Source organism: Pteropus vampyrus, unplaced genomic scaffold, assembly GCF_000151845.1.
Source record: "Pteropus vampyrus isolate Shadow unplaced genomic scaffold, Pvam_2.0 Scaffold290, whole genome shotgun sequence".
In the NCBI taxonomy this organism is placed as follows: Eukaryota; Metazoa; Chordata; class Mammalia; order Chiroptera; family Pteropodidae; genus Pteropus; species Pteropus vampyrus.
Window position 1 is genome coordinate 805,637 of NW_011889071.1, and position 17,514 is coordinate 823,150.

The 17,514-nt window shown below is 43.2% G+C and overlaps 1 protein-coding gene across 2 annotated transcripts in view; it reads right to left on the minus strand.

Moving 5' to 3' along the window:
- HEY1 (hes related family bHLH transcription factor with YRPW motif 1) overlaps positions 1-14,492 on the minus strand; it is a 168,858-nt gene extending 154,366 nt beyond the window's left edge. The window contains exons 1-2 of one of the 2 annotated variants that reach the window (XM_011376256.2): positions 14,212-14,492; positions 2,292-2,473 (exon numbers count right to left, since the gene is read on the minus strand). In XM_011376256.2, coding sequence (XP_011374558.1) covers positions 2,292-2,473; positions 14,212-14,427 — 398 coding nt within the window. In that variant the 5' untranslated portion in view covers positions 14,428-14,492. The remainder of the gene's footprint in view (positions 1-2,291; positions 2,474-14,211) is intronic. The other variant, XM_011376258.2, reaches the window with a different exon arrangement.
- Between the last annotated feature and the right edge of the window lie 3,022 nt (positions 14,493-17,514).

Here is a 17,514-nt window from a genome sequence, read left to right on the forward strand (position 1 = left end):
ACTGTGATTATCAAACGGAAAGGCATCTTGATCTACACTAGAGCCAATTTTGGGAAACTGTGTGCTGTATTAATGACACAAGAAAAAATGTCTTTAAAAAAAAGGGCAGGCAGGTTCACATTTCGGAAAAGTGGCTTGTATTTTTAAGTCACAGTAGAAGCCTTCTGACTCATAGTTTGGTTCATGGAAAAGTAGGTGAAAGTGACTGCTCATTAAAAAAAGTAGACACATAACACTGTGAAGACATTAACTTAGCAATTAATGCAAACATTCTGACATAGGGCCGGGGTGTCTCGCTGAGCAGAGGTCCAGTCACTGACGCTTGGCACCAACTCCCTTACATAAACAACACCCCAAGCAACGTCTGCAGTCGCCAAGGTCAGTCACTTTAAACCAAACTGGAGCAGAAAGGCACTTGGAAAGCAATTCCTTCCAGATTTTTATGTTCTTCCCTCCCCCATCTTTACGGTTTATTTGCTCAAACTAATTCAATAGCAATTTCATTTTTAAAAATCATCTCTCCTTTATGGAGTCTTTCCAAAAATTATCTTTCATAAGAACAAAAACCCTGTCCTCATATTTTATTAACTTATGCCATAAACAAATAGATTACTTAAGAATATGACTAGGTTTTGGAACAAACAATTGGTTTTTGCTAAACATATACCTCGACTAGGGAAGCGAAAGTGCCCGGGTCTAGGAGGAGACCACTGATTCCCAGTTCTCCACGGAGAGCTGGTATCAGTCAGCGAGTTTCATGGAAGAGAACAGAGTGCTGATTAATTCAGCAGATCAGCTAATTCAACGATAATCGCCAAAGACGTTAATGCCAGAGTCATTCTTGTTTTAATGTGATTTCTGATTTCAACTCATAGCTAATACGAAAGAAAAACATATAATGGTTAAAACTTTTGAGGTAGGTATTTTAAGAATTAGGTCTCATCCACACCTCTAAATATCCAATTTTGCAATTCCCTTGAAGTAGATTACAATATTACTGATCGAGCGTAAATATTCTAGTTTACACTCTGAATGTTACCATGTGTCTAAAACTTTTCTAGAACTTTCTAAAATTTCTCTTTTAAAATTGATTTTCGAACACTTTTTTACAGTAGGAATACTCACCCCACTCCCCACATACGCTTTACACAAAGTGTTCCCAGACTGTAATATATAAAATAATGAATGCGGGGCTGCTCCGAAAATAGTGCCTAACTTCTCTCTCCCTCAAGAAATCCCTGAGCCTTTCTGCACAACTCAAGTGCTTCTTGGGACAAAGGCTGAAAACTGTTTCTTTAAACTATAATCAAAAACTAATATTAAACAAAAAAGTTATGAAACTTAGTAAAAGGGCAAGACTTAGCTAATTAGGATATTCAGTTAACCAAAATGATTTCTGATTCTTATCAATTATTCTAAGTTTAAAATGCCACCAAATATATTAAAAGCAATAATGAAACAATTAAAACATTTTGCTAAACTGGGTATTTTACTAAATTTGAATTATTATTCATCACATCTAATTAATCCTGAAATGGTCCTAAAGAATCAATTCAACCACATATAAGTCTTAAAGAGGAAAAAAATGGTTCTCAAAAAGGATAAAAAAAGGAGGTTAGGCTGATGAATGATGAAAAAATGAACAAATTATGTAAATACTTACACCTTATTTATAGTCGCCTAAATAAATGTATGTATCAAAGCAACAAGATCTGCCATTGCTGAGACTTAGCCTTCCAGAATCTGCTCAGAGGCCTGACATGAAGGCACAGAGCAAACACGTGTCCGGCCCCACAGGCTGTTCTGTCTGGTCGGGCCACCTAAATTGTCGACGGGAAAGGAAAAGACCAGAGGGCCCAGCTGGGTCTCATTCCTTTCCCGTTTGGTGTCATCAACATTCCGCCAATGATAAAGACAACAGGCATTCTTTTCATGATAAATTAAAAACCGAGCAAGGAATTTTCTAAGTTAGAAGTTTCTCCCCCAAAACCAGTATATGCAGCTACGAGCTATAGCTGTTATCTACATAACCATCAGGTACGCAGACACAGGAAGGGACGGAAAAGAAGTAACCGAACTATTCGGGTTAAATCTTGGCTGAAGTGAACTACCCCCAAAAACTATTCTCACTGCTCTAAGAAGACATGAATCTGGTGTAACCCGACTGACTAGCATTACGAAGAGAAATCAATGTATTCTTTCAAAAATCACCAGTGAACGCCCAATAACACTTTCGAGGCATCACACGTTGAACGAACACTCGAAAAGTGCCCGGAAGCAACGGTACTTACTCTCCATCCACTTCTGGTCTTCGACACACACAATGAAACTTGCCGCCAAAATCTATGTAGAGATCATTCTCCACGATGTGAAAGATCCGTCCGATGACGAGTTTATCCTTGGCAGGGCCCATCTGTGTGAGAGGAGAATGTCTCAGCATCGACGCGAAGGATTCCACACTTTTCGGAGAGCCCTAAATATAAAAAGAGATATTGATTTACATGCATACAATTCCATACAAAGATATAATATGGCAGGTATAATAAAATCTTACAGGGAAAGTTTTTAAAGGTCAATTCACTGTATGTTTACATTTGGCAGCAATAATAAGGTATATTTACATGAGATTTTGCTTTAAAAAGCCAGGGATACTCTTCGACTTCCTCCTCCTCCAGTTCCCTCGTGAAGAGTCACGAGAGTGGCAGAGGAAGCAGGCGTCTGCCCCTGGGGGGGGGGGGACAGCACGGATGCGGTGGCCCAGACGCAAACCTGGCAAGCAGGGCCATGAGCGACCGCCCAGGGCAGAGGCAGTCTGAGCCCTTGAGAAGGGCACCCAACCCAAGAAGGCGATGCATTTTATTATTGACCATCTGAAAAAAAAAAAAAAAAAAAAGCCTCGAGTTCAGGTTCAGTGAGAGAAACTATTCTTTTAATACAAATTTAAATAAAATTAAAAACGATGAAGAGTCCTTCAAATTCCGGGCTGAGCACAAATTCTTGTTATACAATATTTCTAAATATCCTGACTTTGTTATAATTTTCTCTTTTTCCCTAAGGTAAAATTTCAGAGGAAAAATCGCTAGCTACTTTGTTTTATGATGCTCACTTTCTAGTCTTTCTATATACTGAATTTACTTAAAGTATGAATGAATAATGCAGGCTGATTACTTCTTTTTTTTTTTTTTAACTTACAGCATTTAGTTTTGCTTCTGCTGCTTTGCTTCCGGAGTCAGATTCAAAAACCCATCGCCCGCAGTGACGTCAAGGAGCTCGCCATCGGCTTCCTTGTGGGAGTGTTATGGTTTCAGGTCCTATGTCCAGTCCTTAATCCATTCTGAGTTAATTTTTGTTTATAGTGAAAGACAGTGGTCCAGTTTCATTCTTTTGCATGTGGCTCTCCAGTTTTCCAAACACCATTTATTGAAAAGACTGCCCTTTCCTCTTGGCTCCTTTGTGATAAATTAATTGACCTTATAGTGTGGATTTATTTCCGGGCTCTCGATTCCGGTGAGCCCTGGATTAATACCTGAATTTGCTTTTCAATTGTACACTCACTGTATTTTTTGGCCATTCTATCGAATGATTAGACAAAGCTCTCCTTCGAAAATCACAGTCTAGAACCATCTCAGGATTCTTCACTTACTTGTCAAATGGCTTCTAAGGATAGTAGCAACTGCTTCAATCCATGTTAACAACCAGCTCTTAGCTCCTGTCCTACCGAAGCAGACACAGAGACCACAGGCACACCGCCACCTGTGAGATGCGCCATGGACCTCAGTGTCCAACCTGCTTATGAAATGGCTATAAAGCTCATTTACAGAGCTGTCAGAGGAAAAGCAGGTGCCTTAGAGTCGGCTGCTTCCTTTAAGAGTTGGTCACGGAGTTCGGATTTCCTAAGTATTCCTGTTATGTCCTGCACTGTTTTTCCCCTTTGAAGCCTGAAAGTTGAAAAGGAATCTCCAGGTAGAATGGGGGAAGGTAGAGGGAGAGCAGGTGCAAGGAACAGCACCGCCTTCATTCAGACGCACCCAGCAAACATGCGCTGAACACCGAGTGCCCGTCGTGCATCAATCTCTGTTCCCGCCTTGATATGAAAATCCATGAAACGGGAGGGGACACAGAGTTCAACCAACGTGACAGCAGAGATCGGGGGCCAAAGAGCTGCTGAAAACAGCTGCTCCCCTCACTTAGGCTGTTAAGAGTCCTGCACACCACAGGCTAGGAGGGTCAGACATTATCCTCTAAGCAGGAGGGAATCCAGAGAGGTTTCTCGTTAACAGCGTGACAGTACTTGTTCCTTGTCTGAAAAAGAAAACTTGCAGCAGCACACAAGATGCACCAGAGAAAGGGAGAGAAAACGAAGAGGGTGAACCGTCGCGAAGCTCCTCGGCTTAGCCAGGACGGAGACGGTGACGGGCCTACACCCGGCAGTGGCCCTCGCACTACCGAAGGGAGACAGAGCTATTCACCAAAAGCACTGCAAGGTCTTGATGCCCAGCTGACTGCAGAGGGCTGGGAAAACGGGGAGCCCAGGACCAGGCGGACGAGCAGTGCTGCGGAAGCGAGGGGAGCTAGCTTTGCGCACACTGGGCTGCGAAGCCCATGAATCCCGGGGGCGCTGGCTGTGCCGCAGGTCGTTAAAAATAAGCGCACGCACTCAGGTTCGCGCTTCCATAAATTTACGCATCTGCAGTGAGAGGATAGAAATTCCTCAAAAGAATCAAATGCTAACTGTAATAATTTCTATAGAGAACTATTTTTCTTTACATTATTTATTGTAGAAAACCTAGGACACAAAGAATATAAATCACTTTAAAATTGTTAGTATGTGTTAAGCATAGAAATCATGACCAGGAACAGGAGGGCATTAATACGCAGCCTGGAATCGGAGGCTATTATCACTAAAAGACACATGCAATATCGGCTCCCTCACTACCTCACTGTCCACCTGCGACCAGGCCTGACACTCAAAGCGACATGATACGCTGAATAGTGAGTCTTAAATACATACACATTGCCGCAGAAGATGGAAAATAGAAACATTATTTAAAAACTTAAAAGGAAGCCTACAGTATTGCAGAATGACAGAAATACTTAGGAAACTTAAGTCCTCTGACCAACTCAGCCATTAAATAGCTAAAAAGTCTTGAAAAAGTCATTTAACCTCTCTGGTTCTGTCTTCTCATGTGTAAATAAAAGGATCGGATACCTATAAATTTTAGTACTAGGAATTCTTAAATATTCTAAAATACAAAAAGGATTTTCTAAAGTAACAAACATTAAAAATGGACGACAAATCCTACACAGCTTCCTCTCTTAATACAAACAATAAAAATCATGAAACGGTGTATGTATTTTACTTCATAACAGTTAGCAAGGAAAAGATTTCAACCTGCTTCTTCTCTGACAAGTACTTTCAAAATGCCGCCATTCTATTAAATGTGCTGCAACAACTTTTGTTCCTCAGCCCTAACCAATAAACGTCATGCTCATAACAATGTTCTTTTACTAAAATAAATGGACTTGTAGTTCAAGATGGCAGGGGACTTACATCTCTCTCCCTCCTGAAATCCCACTGAACGATGGCAAAAGAATGAATGAAAAAAATCACAAATCCTCAATATTGAAGAGAACAGAAAGCAGTCAAAAAGCACACCAGAGCTGTCCACGGCACTCTCGGGACGAAAGCACACGGGGGATGCAACTGATGACGCGGAGAGGAGGACACTGCGGAAGGACGAAGCTGGGAAAGGCAGTCGAGGCGTCCGAGGACTCCATGAAGGCGGGGCCCAGTCCTGCCAGGAATTACAGAACCCGAAAACAACGGGAAAAATCAAAAGAATCTAGGTGGGGAGGTCAATGTTCTGTCAAGCACAAAACACCTGGCAGTAAGGCCAAGTGCAAATACTTGGCAGTTAGGCATTTACTACTCTGGCCAAATAAATAAAACATAATATTTTTTTCTCTTCGCTGAAAAAATACTTGAAGAAACCGTCTGGAGAAGAACGAAGTCCGGGGTGACTGGGCACAGAGCGGCGGGCGACTGCTCCAGGCGGTAAGGGAAAGAACCAAAATGGCAGCTGCCGACGAGTTACGAGCCATGGTCAGAGCTGGAGCAGGCGGGCTCCCCAGGGAGGCCTGTGCAGAGTGACCGCAGGGGCCCCGTCCCAGCCCCACCGCTTACCAGCTCGGGGGCGGGCCCAGCGCGCTGCGACCCTCTGGGCTGCGTTTACTCACCTACGAAGTGGGCAAACAGTTATACGCATTGACAGGGCTGCTGTGAGGACTAAATAAATACAAAACTCTCAAACAGTGTCTAAAAAAACATAGCTTTGAAGAATTAATGATTTTTTATAGAGCCGGTCACACCAAGTTTTATTGACGAACCTAGCAGTTTTCAACCAGGATGATTGGCAACCTGCCCCCGCCAGACATATGGCCACGTCTGGATACGTGTTTGGTCGTCACGACTGGGGTGCTACCGGAATCCAAAGCAGAGAGGCCAAAGGACGCTGTTAAACATCCTACAACACACAGAACAGCCCCACCACGAACTAAGCATCCAGTCCACAACGACACTCGTGACAAGGGTGACAAACGGTGGCCTAGCCGCACCCAGCAGCACACAGCAGGCCAGCTATCAGAGCCCCGAGGGCAACCGCAGGGCGTCGGGGACGGCAGGCCGAGCAAGGACGATCGGAGCGAGATTCCAGGATTCAGAATGGCCGCCAAGTGGTTTCGAGTTGACAGGCTGGCAGGTAACACATGCTGGGACTGGAGAACATGTCGAGGGGACTCAGGTCCGAGGAAGGGCTCAGCGGTTAGAGAACTTGGAGAGAGGATCGTTCCACGTGACCATGACGCAGAAACTACGGTACAGCTGCACATGAAGGAAACTGGGAAGGGAGGTCTCAGAACGTCATACTGAAACACCGTGTTGTCGCGGTGCTGGCAAAGCCATCGACGTAATGCTGCGGTTGAAGACGGTGGCAGCCATGAAGAGGGAAAGAGGAAAGCTGTGAGCCACACGCTCAGGAAAGAAACGGAAAGAACTGAGCAGCTCACCGTCTGGGAGGCCTTTCCCAAACATTTCCCCTGATCTGGGGAGTGAGGGCCACAAGTAAACAAGTAAATCGAAGGCCACTGCACTCCTGGAGGCACTGCAGCGGCTGACGGCAGCTGACGCCCCCGACCTCCGGGCTCTGAGGGGGCAGGGTGGCGACCCCCACCACCTCCCCTTCGACTTCCCCACGTGGCCCTGCAGAAAACAGACGTTCTTAGAGAATGACGATTTAGTACCACACACTAAATCAAGGGGTAACTCCAATTGCAGCTGTTGTTCCAGATGTGAATTCATGGCTAGAGCAAATCGAATATCCCCCAGCACCTGGTATGCAATAACTGATCTAACAAATGCTTTTTCTCTAGACTTGCTGGTAAAGGCTGTATATATACTGCAAGGTTACATCAATTCTGGTCCGTGACACATACTCACTGGACCTGGAGGCAGAAAGCTGCTAATACTCTAGACACATGGTAAGACACGTGTATGCCAGAGGGTGGGAAATAAATCCACAAAAATGCTGGGCCTTGGCGAAATTCCCAGGAACCAGAGGTGTGGGCCACATCGAGATACCTTTCCTTGCCACCGAGAAAGCAGCTCAGTGCCTAATGAGCGGGTCTCTGAATTTTGGAGGCAACAAATACCGGATTTTGACATGCTTTTCCAACTTTTTTACCGAGTAACCCAAAAAGCTGCCAGTTCTGACTGGGCCCAGGATGGGATAAGACTCCGCGACAGGCCCAGGGCACCAGGCAGGCTATCCTACCCTTGGCCTGTATGACCAGAAGCATCTGTGCCAGACACGGACGCAGAATGGGGACTGTGACGGACCTCTCTAGGTGACTCGGGGGGAGAGCGGGAGTAGCCCTGAAGGCCAGTGGTAAAGGAACAGCCTTGCAGTGGGCAGGACTTTGAGCAGTAGGCCTGAATGATCATCTCGTCTGGACAAAAACACGGCCTAAGGTATGGATTTATATTCATTTGTGTGAAATCACTAATGATTTTGCTGGTTGATCAGGGACTTAGAGGGAACATGATTGGAAAACAGATGACAAGAAGGTCAGGGAGAGACATGTAGACAGACCTCTCTGAATGGACACAGAATGAGAAAAGTCACAGGCGAATGATTTGCTGGGAAGAGAAGAATCTCAACAATCAGAGACAAGATAACCAGTCCTGCAGACGTCAGCCCCCCTCTCTCTCCAGCCACTCCTGCCTCCTGCAAATGAGTTCAAGGACAAAGTGGCCATGGCCACAGGGATGTGTCTCTGTCTTAGGGGTAGGATGGGTATGCCAACGTGTCCCAGACTACTGGCCAAATAGAAATTTCACCAAGGCAGCAGGCTCCTGAATTTTTGTGGGATGGAGGTTATGTATGAATTCAGGAACTTTTATCCACCCTGGCTGATCTGATTACAAACTGCTAAAGGACCAACTGCCAACAGCAGAGGCCAGTGCTAAGCTTCCAATGTAGCATCATCCCCTGGGAGGCTTGGCTGGCCACCTGGTGGCAGGTTGATTACACAGGACCATTCTAAATGGAAATATTACCACTGGGAAAGACATACTCTGCATATGCACTGGCCTTCCTTGCCCACGAAGCTTCTACCAAAACCACCATCCATAGACTGACAAAACCTCATATTCATTGTCATGGTGTTCTACACAGCATTGCTTCTAACCAAAGAAATCATTTTACAGAAAATGATGTGGGATAACCGGCTCGGGCTAATGGAATTCACGGGTCTGACCAGTGCTGGGCCTAACAGACTAGTGAAATTTTTTAAAATTAAGCTTTGTATTTTGAGATCATTGCAAATATACATGCAATTTTAAGAAATAATACGTGGAGAAAACCCCTGTACCCCTTTATCCAGTTCTCTCAATGGGAACATCTTGTAAGACCACAGTATAATACAAGGAGACGGACGCTGATACAATCCACCCATGGTATTTAGATTTTACCAGTTTTATCTGTCATCGCCGGGGGTGTGTTTACTTACATACACTTTTATCGTATGTGCAGATGCATACACTCACCACCACAGTCCAGCTACATGACAGTTCCATCACAAGGATCCCTCGTGTTGTTCCTTTGTAACTCTCCATCTCCTTTTGGCCTACCCCCATCCCTCTTAGCAACCAGTGATCTGTTCCCTATCTCTGTAATTTTGCCATTTTGAGAATGTCACCTACGTGTAACCGCACAGCATGTGACCTTTGGGACTGGCTTTTTGCACTCAGCATACTTCCCCTAGAGCTGTTCCAGCTGATGTGTGCATCAGTGGCATGTTCCTTCTCATCACTAAGCATTTCACGTAGAGATGTACCAGTTTAACCATGGACCCATCGGAGGACAGCTGGGCTGCCTCCAGTTTGAACGATCACAAGCTGCTGTGCAGATCTGTGTACTGATGTTTGTAGGAACGAAACTGTCGTGTCTCGGGGGTAAGCACTCTCTGCCCAGTGTGCACGGATCTCCTCTGGGAGAAACCAACGTCTCGACCCGGCCAGGGGACCTACTGAGTTGCCTACTCCCTGACTGAGCGTCCTCCAGTCACTGTTTGCCAGCTGCCAACAGCAGAGTGCTCAAAGCTTTAAAAAGAGGCGAAATCCAAACTGAATCAACACTGGTGAATTTTATTCCTTCAAACCAGGTTCCACACAAATATGAGTGGATTGTAATCATGTTGCAAAATTTAATGTAATTAAAAGACAAAAATTTAATATACCCTTTAAGAGAAAATACAAAGTAAAACCAAACCCAAACACATTAAAACGAGAGTTAAGAAAGATACAAATAGTGAAAGCTAATGCTGACTTGAGAAATCCTAAGAGTCTGATTGCATACAATCAAAGCAGATGACCACCCACAAAACAAACACATGCAGAACATATCCATCTTCTTTTAGGAAATGTATAGTATTATTTATAAGCATATCAGTGGCATTGATAAAAACCTACTTTGCCTAGAGATTTCTATCTACCTCAACACACTCTTTCATTGTTTTTATATTAACTGGTCATTTCCTCTAAACATGCTTTGAAAATGTTATAGACTCCACTGTGAAACTAAATATTTCAGAAGGTTTTTTATTACTAATGCTAAGATAACTCTCTTAGAATTCTATAATGTAAAAACCAGGGGGCACCATGTTAGAACCAGAAATATTTTTAAACATTCCTTTACATATTAGTTTTGAAAACACTGGAATAATTTTTAAAGCTGTCCCTATAAAACTAGTGAGAAAACAAAGGATAAAATAAAACTATATAATATTGCTACTATATTAATTCAGTAGACTTAAAACTTATACTAAAAATATAAGAATTTTCCCCAATATATTGAAATAAACTCTTTAAGTAAACTATATTTTGGATTTTTTCCTATATTCTGAAAAGACAATGTATCTGCTTTAACTATTCTGTCTTCTGGAATATTCCAGCATTTTAAAATTAAAAATACCCCTAAGAAATATTCATGAAAAAGTAAAAAATAACATTTAAAAAATATCTACATGAAGTCTTCTAATATATCACTAAAATGAAACTATAAACTATGTAACACCAGCTTCTACATAAATATGCTAAAATAGTAAAATATTATTGTCCATCTTAAAACAACAAAATGTTCTACTGTGTGGTGCTAAAAACCTTCCAAACCATTTTTCCAAAGTGCTAAATATGCCACCCTCTACCATTTAGAAAAGTAATATTCATAAAGCACAAAAGCAATTCTTTGTTCAGTTATTGCCACCTGGTGGCTATGATGGGTGATCTGCTAGCACAGCTCCCGATTAGCTTAACAGGTTCTACAAATTATTGACATGAGAGGATTAAAGGTTTTTAAATTTTTTTTAAAGAAAAAGGAAAAAGATATCTGACTTTAAAAAATATATTTTACTAGGTCCTCTATACATAAGTTATGTGTTATGTTGATTACGAAAGTGAAAAGGACTTGGTCTCTACTCTCAAAAAAAAAAAAAAAAAAAAAACTAGTTGAAGAGACAGATGCATAAACCAATACTAAAAGTAATGAACCAAAGTGGGTAGGCAAGCATGGGATGAGGGCATCTACAAACTACCACACAGAACAAGAGCATCTCAGGGCATTTACACTTGGGATCCCTTTAACTAGCAACCTCATTGAAATTTCAGGATAGGGAATTCATGAACTGCCTTTGATTACCATCCTGCCTACAGGGGGAAGTTCCTTTTAAGAGTGACTTGCCCGGCTCTTCCTGAATGTCACCTAGTCCTAAGGCACACACACAGACACACAGGTCTGCACTTTATGGATAAGTAAATCAACGGGTACAATTTCAACTTTCATCACTAGACGTACATATTTTAAAATCCAATAACAGACCACCTGAGATGTTATTTCTCATGTATAATTATTTAACCATTGAACTGTGTAAGATTAATTCCAATTCAAATCAACAAATATATATTCAGTCCCTACTTATGTCTAAGGCATCATACAAGGAATGAAAGGGTGAATTAAAAATGACCCCTGACCTTCAGGAACTACAACCCAGAACGTGGGGTTAAGTGAATTCACAGATGACTTTAATATAACTTGAGAGTTGTGTGTGTACATAAAGGCAGTATTAAAAAAAAGCTCCTGGACATTCAAAAGGGGTTTCAGCTGGTCCTTGAGCTGACAAAGGCCTAACAGAAGAAAGAGGTGGCTTTACAATGGAATTTGCGGGCAGGGATGCTAATTCCAAGGGAAAAAGCAAAGGTCAAGTACGGATTTGTTGAGGGAACAGCAAACTATCTTCCAAAAACATATATTTAAGCAGAAACCATGTTACAAATGAAATCTTACATAGAACCCCAATATATATAACATAAATGCAGAATTTTGTTGGTACAGTGTATTTTATGAGTTCAAAATGATAGTATTTACTTATTAAAAAAATGTGAACATGCAGTTTTGATAAAAATCACAAACTGATTATCAGGGGTGAGGGACAGCAACCACAATCCCCAATTTCTGTATTTTGTTTTGACTGCCCAACATCAAGAAACTCCACTTACAATACCCCACACGGATAAGGGAGGGAGGAAGCAGGCACCATCATGCACTGTAAGTGGGAGTGCAGTGTAAATATACTGTATCTATCAAAATGCAATTGTGTGTACACTTTGACTCATCATATATTTCATAAATATGCAAAAAAAAAGTAAGTGCGCACTATAGCACTGTCAATAAAATAAAAAACAAAAAACAAAAATCTAGAAGCTTATCAGTGAAGGTCTGGTTAAATAAACAATGCTATATCCATATCATGGAATATCAAGCAACTATTTTTTCAATGAAGTATACATATACTACTCATATGCAATGAGAAGGAAAATATTCAAAGTTATACTTAAGTGAAAATAGTCATTTTCATCATCAGCAACTAAGATACACTGAGTGCTTATTATCAGGCACTTATACTAAGTGTTTCCATAATGACTCTATTTAATCCCAAAATAATCCCATGACGTAAGGTTTCTTTTTATAAAAAAAAATACAGATATTAATTTTCTAAGGAAACGCAGCTAGCAAATGATAGAAACAGGACTCAAACCAAGACTGTCAGAATTCAGCGCTTACGCTCTGAAATAGTAATGTATACTTCAAAACCATACCAATCAATTTGTTTTTATGCATATATGTATATTTAACTTTTTAAAACATATGTAAATATAAAATCTCTAGAGGTATGCATTTAAAAAAAATACACCCTTCAGCCTTGAGAAAGTAGGGAAAAGAAAAAGGATTTTTTTTAAACTCCCCATAATAACGTTCAGTGCTATTTAAATTCTCACTTTAATGTGAGCAAATATTACTTTATAAAATTAACTTTTTTTCAAAAATCCTGATCACACAATAAAAATGAACTTTATACATCTTGTAATCTCAGGACATTGTTCAATGAAATAGCTCCACAAACTTCAGTAAGTGAAACTTTTTCACAAAGCTGAATCTCTATCAACACCTAATAACTGCTCACATTCCTCATCATAAACGGAAGTCAGAAAAGCACTGAAAACTTCCAATGAACATTAAAATTAAAACACGAGGTATTTTCAGTTATCTTACAATTGTTTTTGTTCACCTATTCTTCTAGACAGATGAGCTCATAAAACTGAGATGCTCCAGCTTGTACACTATTATCACTTGTACAACTGTTTCTGGACCAGTCACAGAGATCTCAAGTCAAAGACAGCTCAAGCATAAATGAAGTTCAAATACGCACGATGTGTACAATTCACTCACGCACCCATTTGCCAAACACTTAACTGAGAGCCCACTAAGAGTCAAGCACCGCACTAGATGCCAGGCAGTTTTCTCTAATCCAGGACACTACCAGTCTGTGAACTGTCTGGAACTGGTCTCCAAGGAGGTAAATACAGAAACGGAGTTTGTTTTCATATAACTTACATTGCCAGACATCCACTTTCATGTCTGCTGAATCTAATAATTAAAAAATCTGGCTGGCATTTATGTCTATTTCTTCCATTTCATCTATCTAATAATCCTACCGTATTTTACAGAAGTATTGCTTGAGACGGATGGGAATTTTTTAAGTCATTTACAGAAAAGTGAAGCACTGACAGATTTAATTGCTTGCTCAAGTTTGTAGGGACAATAATTCTCTCCTTCACCCAGCCACTGAATTAATGCATATTTATAAAGAACCCTGTACGCCAGACAAGAAGCTCCACGCTGGAGCTACAGTCTTAAAACAAGACCATCAGTGAGCCCAGCCTCTCCGGTGTGAGCCCAATTCGTCTCCGAGTCCAGGAGTCGCCCTGGACCGCCGCTCTGGCAGCGCTCGCCTCCCGAAGACACGCGCAAAGCGGTGTGGACACCGCAGTCCAGCACGTAATGCCACTCAAAAGCACAACCGATGGAGGAAAAACAGCAGCCACACGCTCCGTTCCAAGCGCCCAGCGGCTGGGCAAGAGGCGTTCCGGCTGCCCGCTCCACTCCCCACGCCGGGCTCCGCCCTCCCTCCCGGCTCCACCGCCTGGGCCGGGACCCAGGCCCCGGCCGGACGCCGACTCCCGGCCGCACCCCCTCGCCGAGCTCCGTCCCGACTCCCGTCCCCGCCCACCACGTCGCCAGCGTAGCTGCCGCGACTCACCCCCGGCCGGCCGAGCCCCGCCTTCCGCTGCAGCTCGGAGTGACGCTCCAGGGCGCTCGCGAAGCCGCCTGGGCGCGTTCTAGGCTCCGCGGACTCCGGACTCTCGCTCCCGGAGCCACTCTCAGTGCCCGCGCCTCGACGAGGCCGAGCGAAGAGGAACGGGCGCAGGAGATGACTCTCGGCAGCCGCGGCACGCGTCCGACACAGCGCCGCCATAACGGCTCCAGACCTCTGACATTTAACCTCTCCGCAAGCGCGCGGGTCACGGGCGGGGCAGCGAAGGCTCCGCCCCCTCGCCGCAAAGCACTGAGGCCGGCGGGCGTGGTCTGGCCGGCGCATGCGCGCGGGGGTGCCAGGGCCTTAGGGCTGCCAGGGCTTTAGGGCCGCCTTGGTGGGTTAAGCAGGTGGGGGGGCGGTACTCTGCTGACAGCGAGCGCTCAGTTTTGCTTGGAAAGCATTGTTCACCCTGGAAATTTCGCCCTCCCAGGCATCCCTTGGGCCTTGTCCTGCTGTAAATTCTAGTAATGCGGCAGTTGCTGCCCCCGCCGCCTGCGCGTGTTCCCCAGGTGGCCGCAAAGCTCGTTCCCCCACCGCTCTTTTCTTAGATAAGAGGTTCTCCTTGATTGCCTTATATGGAGTTGGAACCCCAAATACACACCGTCCCGCTCCCCCGGTTTTCTCTACCATTTAGCGCGTCCTAATATGCCATATTGTTTCCTTAGTAACCTTTAGCTCCCCCCATTTTTGAACAGGAATTTTGCTGTTGGGTCCCTGATACTGCACACAGTAGGTCTCAAACATTTGTGAAGTCCCGGATCCCGGTTCGTCTTTCTTTCCCTCTTCTGCAGTCAGGCCACCCACGTTACAAAAACAGTAATCTCTTCTAGACGTTTTTGTCACCTCTAGGTATGCATTTTTTTAAAAAAAAAAATACACCCTCCAGTCTCTTCTAGAGAACTTAAGAAATTTTGGAATATGCCGGAATATGCACCAGCAGAGCCCTCCACCCTCACTCATGATTGTCTCTCCCCACCCCCAATGTCTTCTGAGAATGTGCCCACGCTCTTTAGAACTGAGCCTAACACCGAGGCGGGGGGAGGGGGAGGTGGCGTGCACCCTTTCCAACTCATTTGCAGGTACTTCGACGGAAGGAATGTTTTGTTAGGACCACAGCCCCTAATAATTAATGTCTTCGACTGGGTTTTGAATCTTGCTGATGTTCTCATCAATTGGATAGTCAGACAAGATACAGAACCCTAGGAATGCACTAACAGTGGTATGGTGCATAATTGTGTGAATCACATACATACAGAGACATTACTATTAGCCAGCTGTAAGGTTATCCTTTCAAATTCAGGAAGGGGCTTACGATAACTTCTGCTCGAGGTGAATTCTCCCCTCTTGGCACTAAACCATTTATTTCCCCTAGCCATTAATGAAGTCTTGCCCAAAACATTTTTGCATTACTCTGTATGGCTGTTGCTACTTTGACTTCCCCGCAGGGAACAGTGTGGTAAATTATAATGAGCGTTGGCCAGTCGCATTAAGAACCTTTTAGTTCTAGTCCTGACTCTTCATCCTGACCTCAGGCAAGCCAATTTAATTTTAATTGGGTTTCCTCACTTGTAAACCAAGTTATTAGACCTTGTGTTAAATTTAAGGAAGTGCTGTGTAAACTTTATCAGTATCTCCAGGACAAATGGGGTTACTAATACCCCAGCTCTTAAATGCAATAGATGTATTATGCTCATGACCTACCTCAGCCAGATGATAAATTCCTTCAGGATTGTGACAACAGGAATTCTGGGGCAAATCCCCAAGTTTTTAAATGTATGACTTGATAGCACCCAACTTCAAGTTATGCTTACTTAGTTCTCTGCCTTTGAGAGAGCATCAGAAGCATCAAGTGAGAGGAAGCGTGAAGGACTGGGCATATCAACAAGATGTCTGCACATTTTGTACTTGTCTAAACAGCACCAACTTCGCATCAGCTCTAATGGCAGTGTTTTAACACCTTCATGGCACCTTAGGGATTCTGACCCTGCTCTGCTCCTTGAACCACCCCTTCCTCTTTCTTTATTATACAGCTCTTTTTTCCTCCCCGATAGCTTTGCAAATTGTTAGTGTGCTTTGTAAAAACATTAGTAATGGTGGATGGCAAGGAAAGTGAAGAGAAAATAGTTCCAAGTCCTGGCTCCATGTCTCCTGGCTGTGATCAAACCTATAAAATAGTGGCACTGCCACATCCTTGAGTAAAATATTAAAGGAAATGAATGTTCAATGTCCAGCACTTATAGGAAGCTCAATAAATAGAGGCTATTAGTGGCTAGATGGAGGTGACCAGGACCTGATTAGAAATTCATGCCTCTTAAGCATGCATGAAAAACTGGGGGGAAGGACAGGGCTTGCCATACACTGGGGAAACATTAGTATCACTCGAAAGACAGTCTTTTCAGCCATAGAGATGAATAAGATTATGTAGGTGATGAGTGGGAACAGGCTATAACATTTAAAGAGTTGGAAGAATGCAATACCAGAAAAATAGTCAAACTGGAAAGAAAATAAGAGCAGAGAATCCTAGAAACCAACGGGGGAACTTGAAAGCACATTGACATACCGTTACAGAGGAAGATATTACCCACTTAAAAATATTCCAACAACAGAACCTCGGTTTTTACCGTGTGCTGGGGAAACCACCACATGAAAATAATCACACTACCAGCCAACCTCCCTAAGTAACCTCAAAATTACATTTGAGAGTTGGCAAGAATTTCAGTCACCAAATAGCATTTATTTATGAAATCCTGGCAAGCGATGGGCACATGCAGACCCTGCCCTCTGGTGGCTTACAAACTAAGAGTGAAGGTATTTTGGCTTAATTTGATTTCGATTCAGAACAATGAGATAATTGTGAAATCGAAGGTTTGCAGGTGTATGTAAACGTGATAATGCTTTAGATTAACTCAACGTGGTCTCTAATTAACCCAATTATAATGTGACAGTCACTAATTAATGGCCAAATGCCTCCTTCCTAGGGGCAAAAATCTGATTTTTCATGGGGGTCTCAAGAGCTATAAAGCAACACACGTGATCCCGACACGACCTCACGCAGCATCTTTGGCACATGTACAACCAGCAGTCACTCTCAAGTGCCTCTGGGTCGTCATCGTGAGGCCTTCTCAGTTTTGTTGGATACACTGATCCCGTACAGCTGCCTATGGTTTTCTCCCTATCCAAGAAATGAGGGCTTTGGAGAGAAGTTGTCACGCCTTTCCTCAACAGACAGGCAACACAGACAAAAGG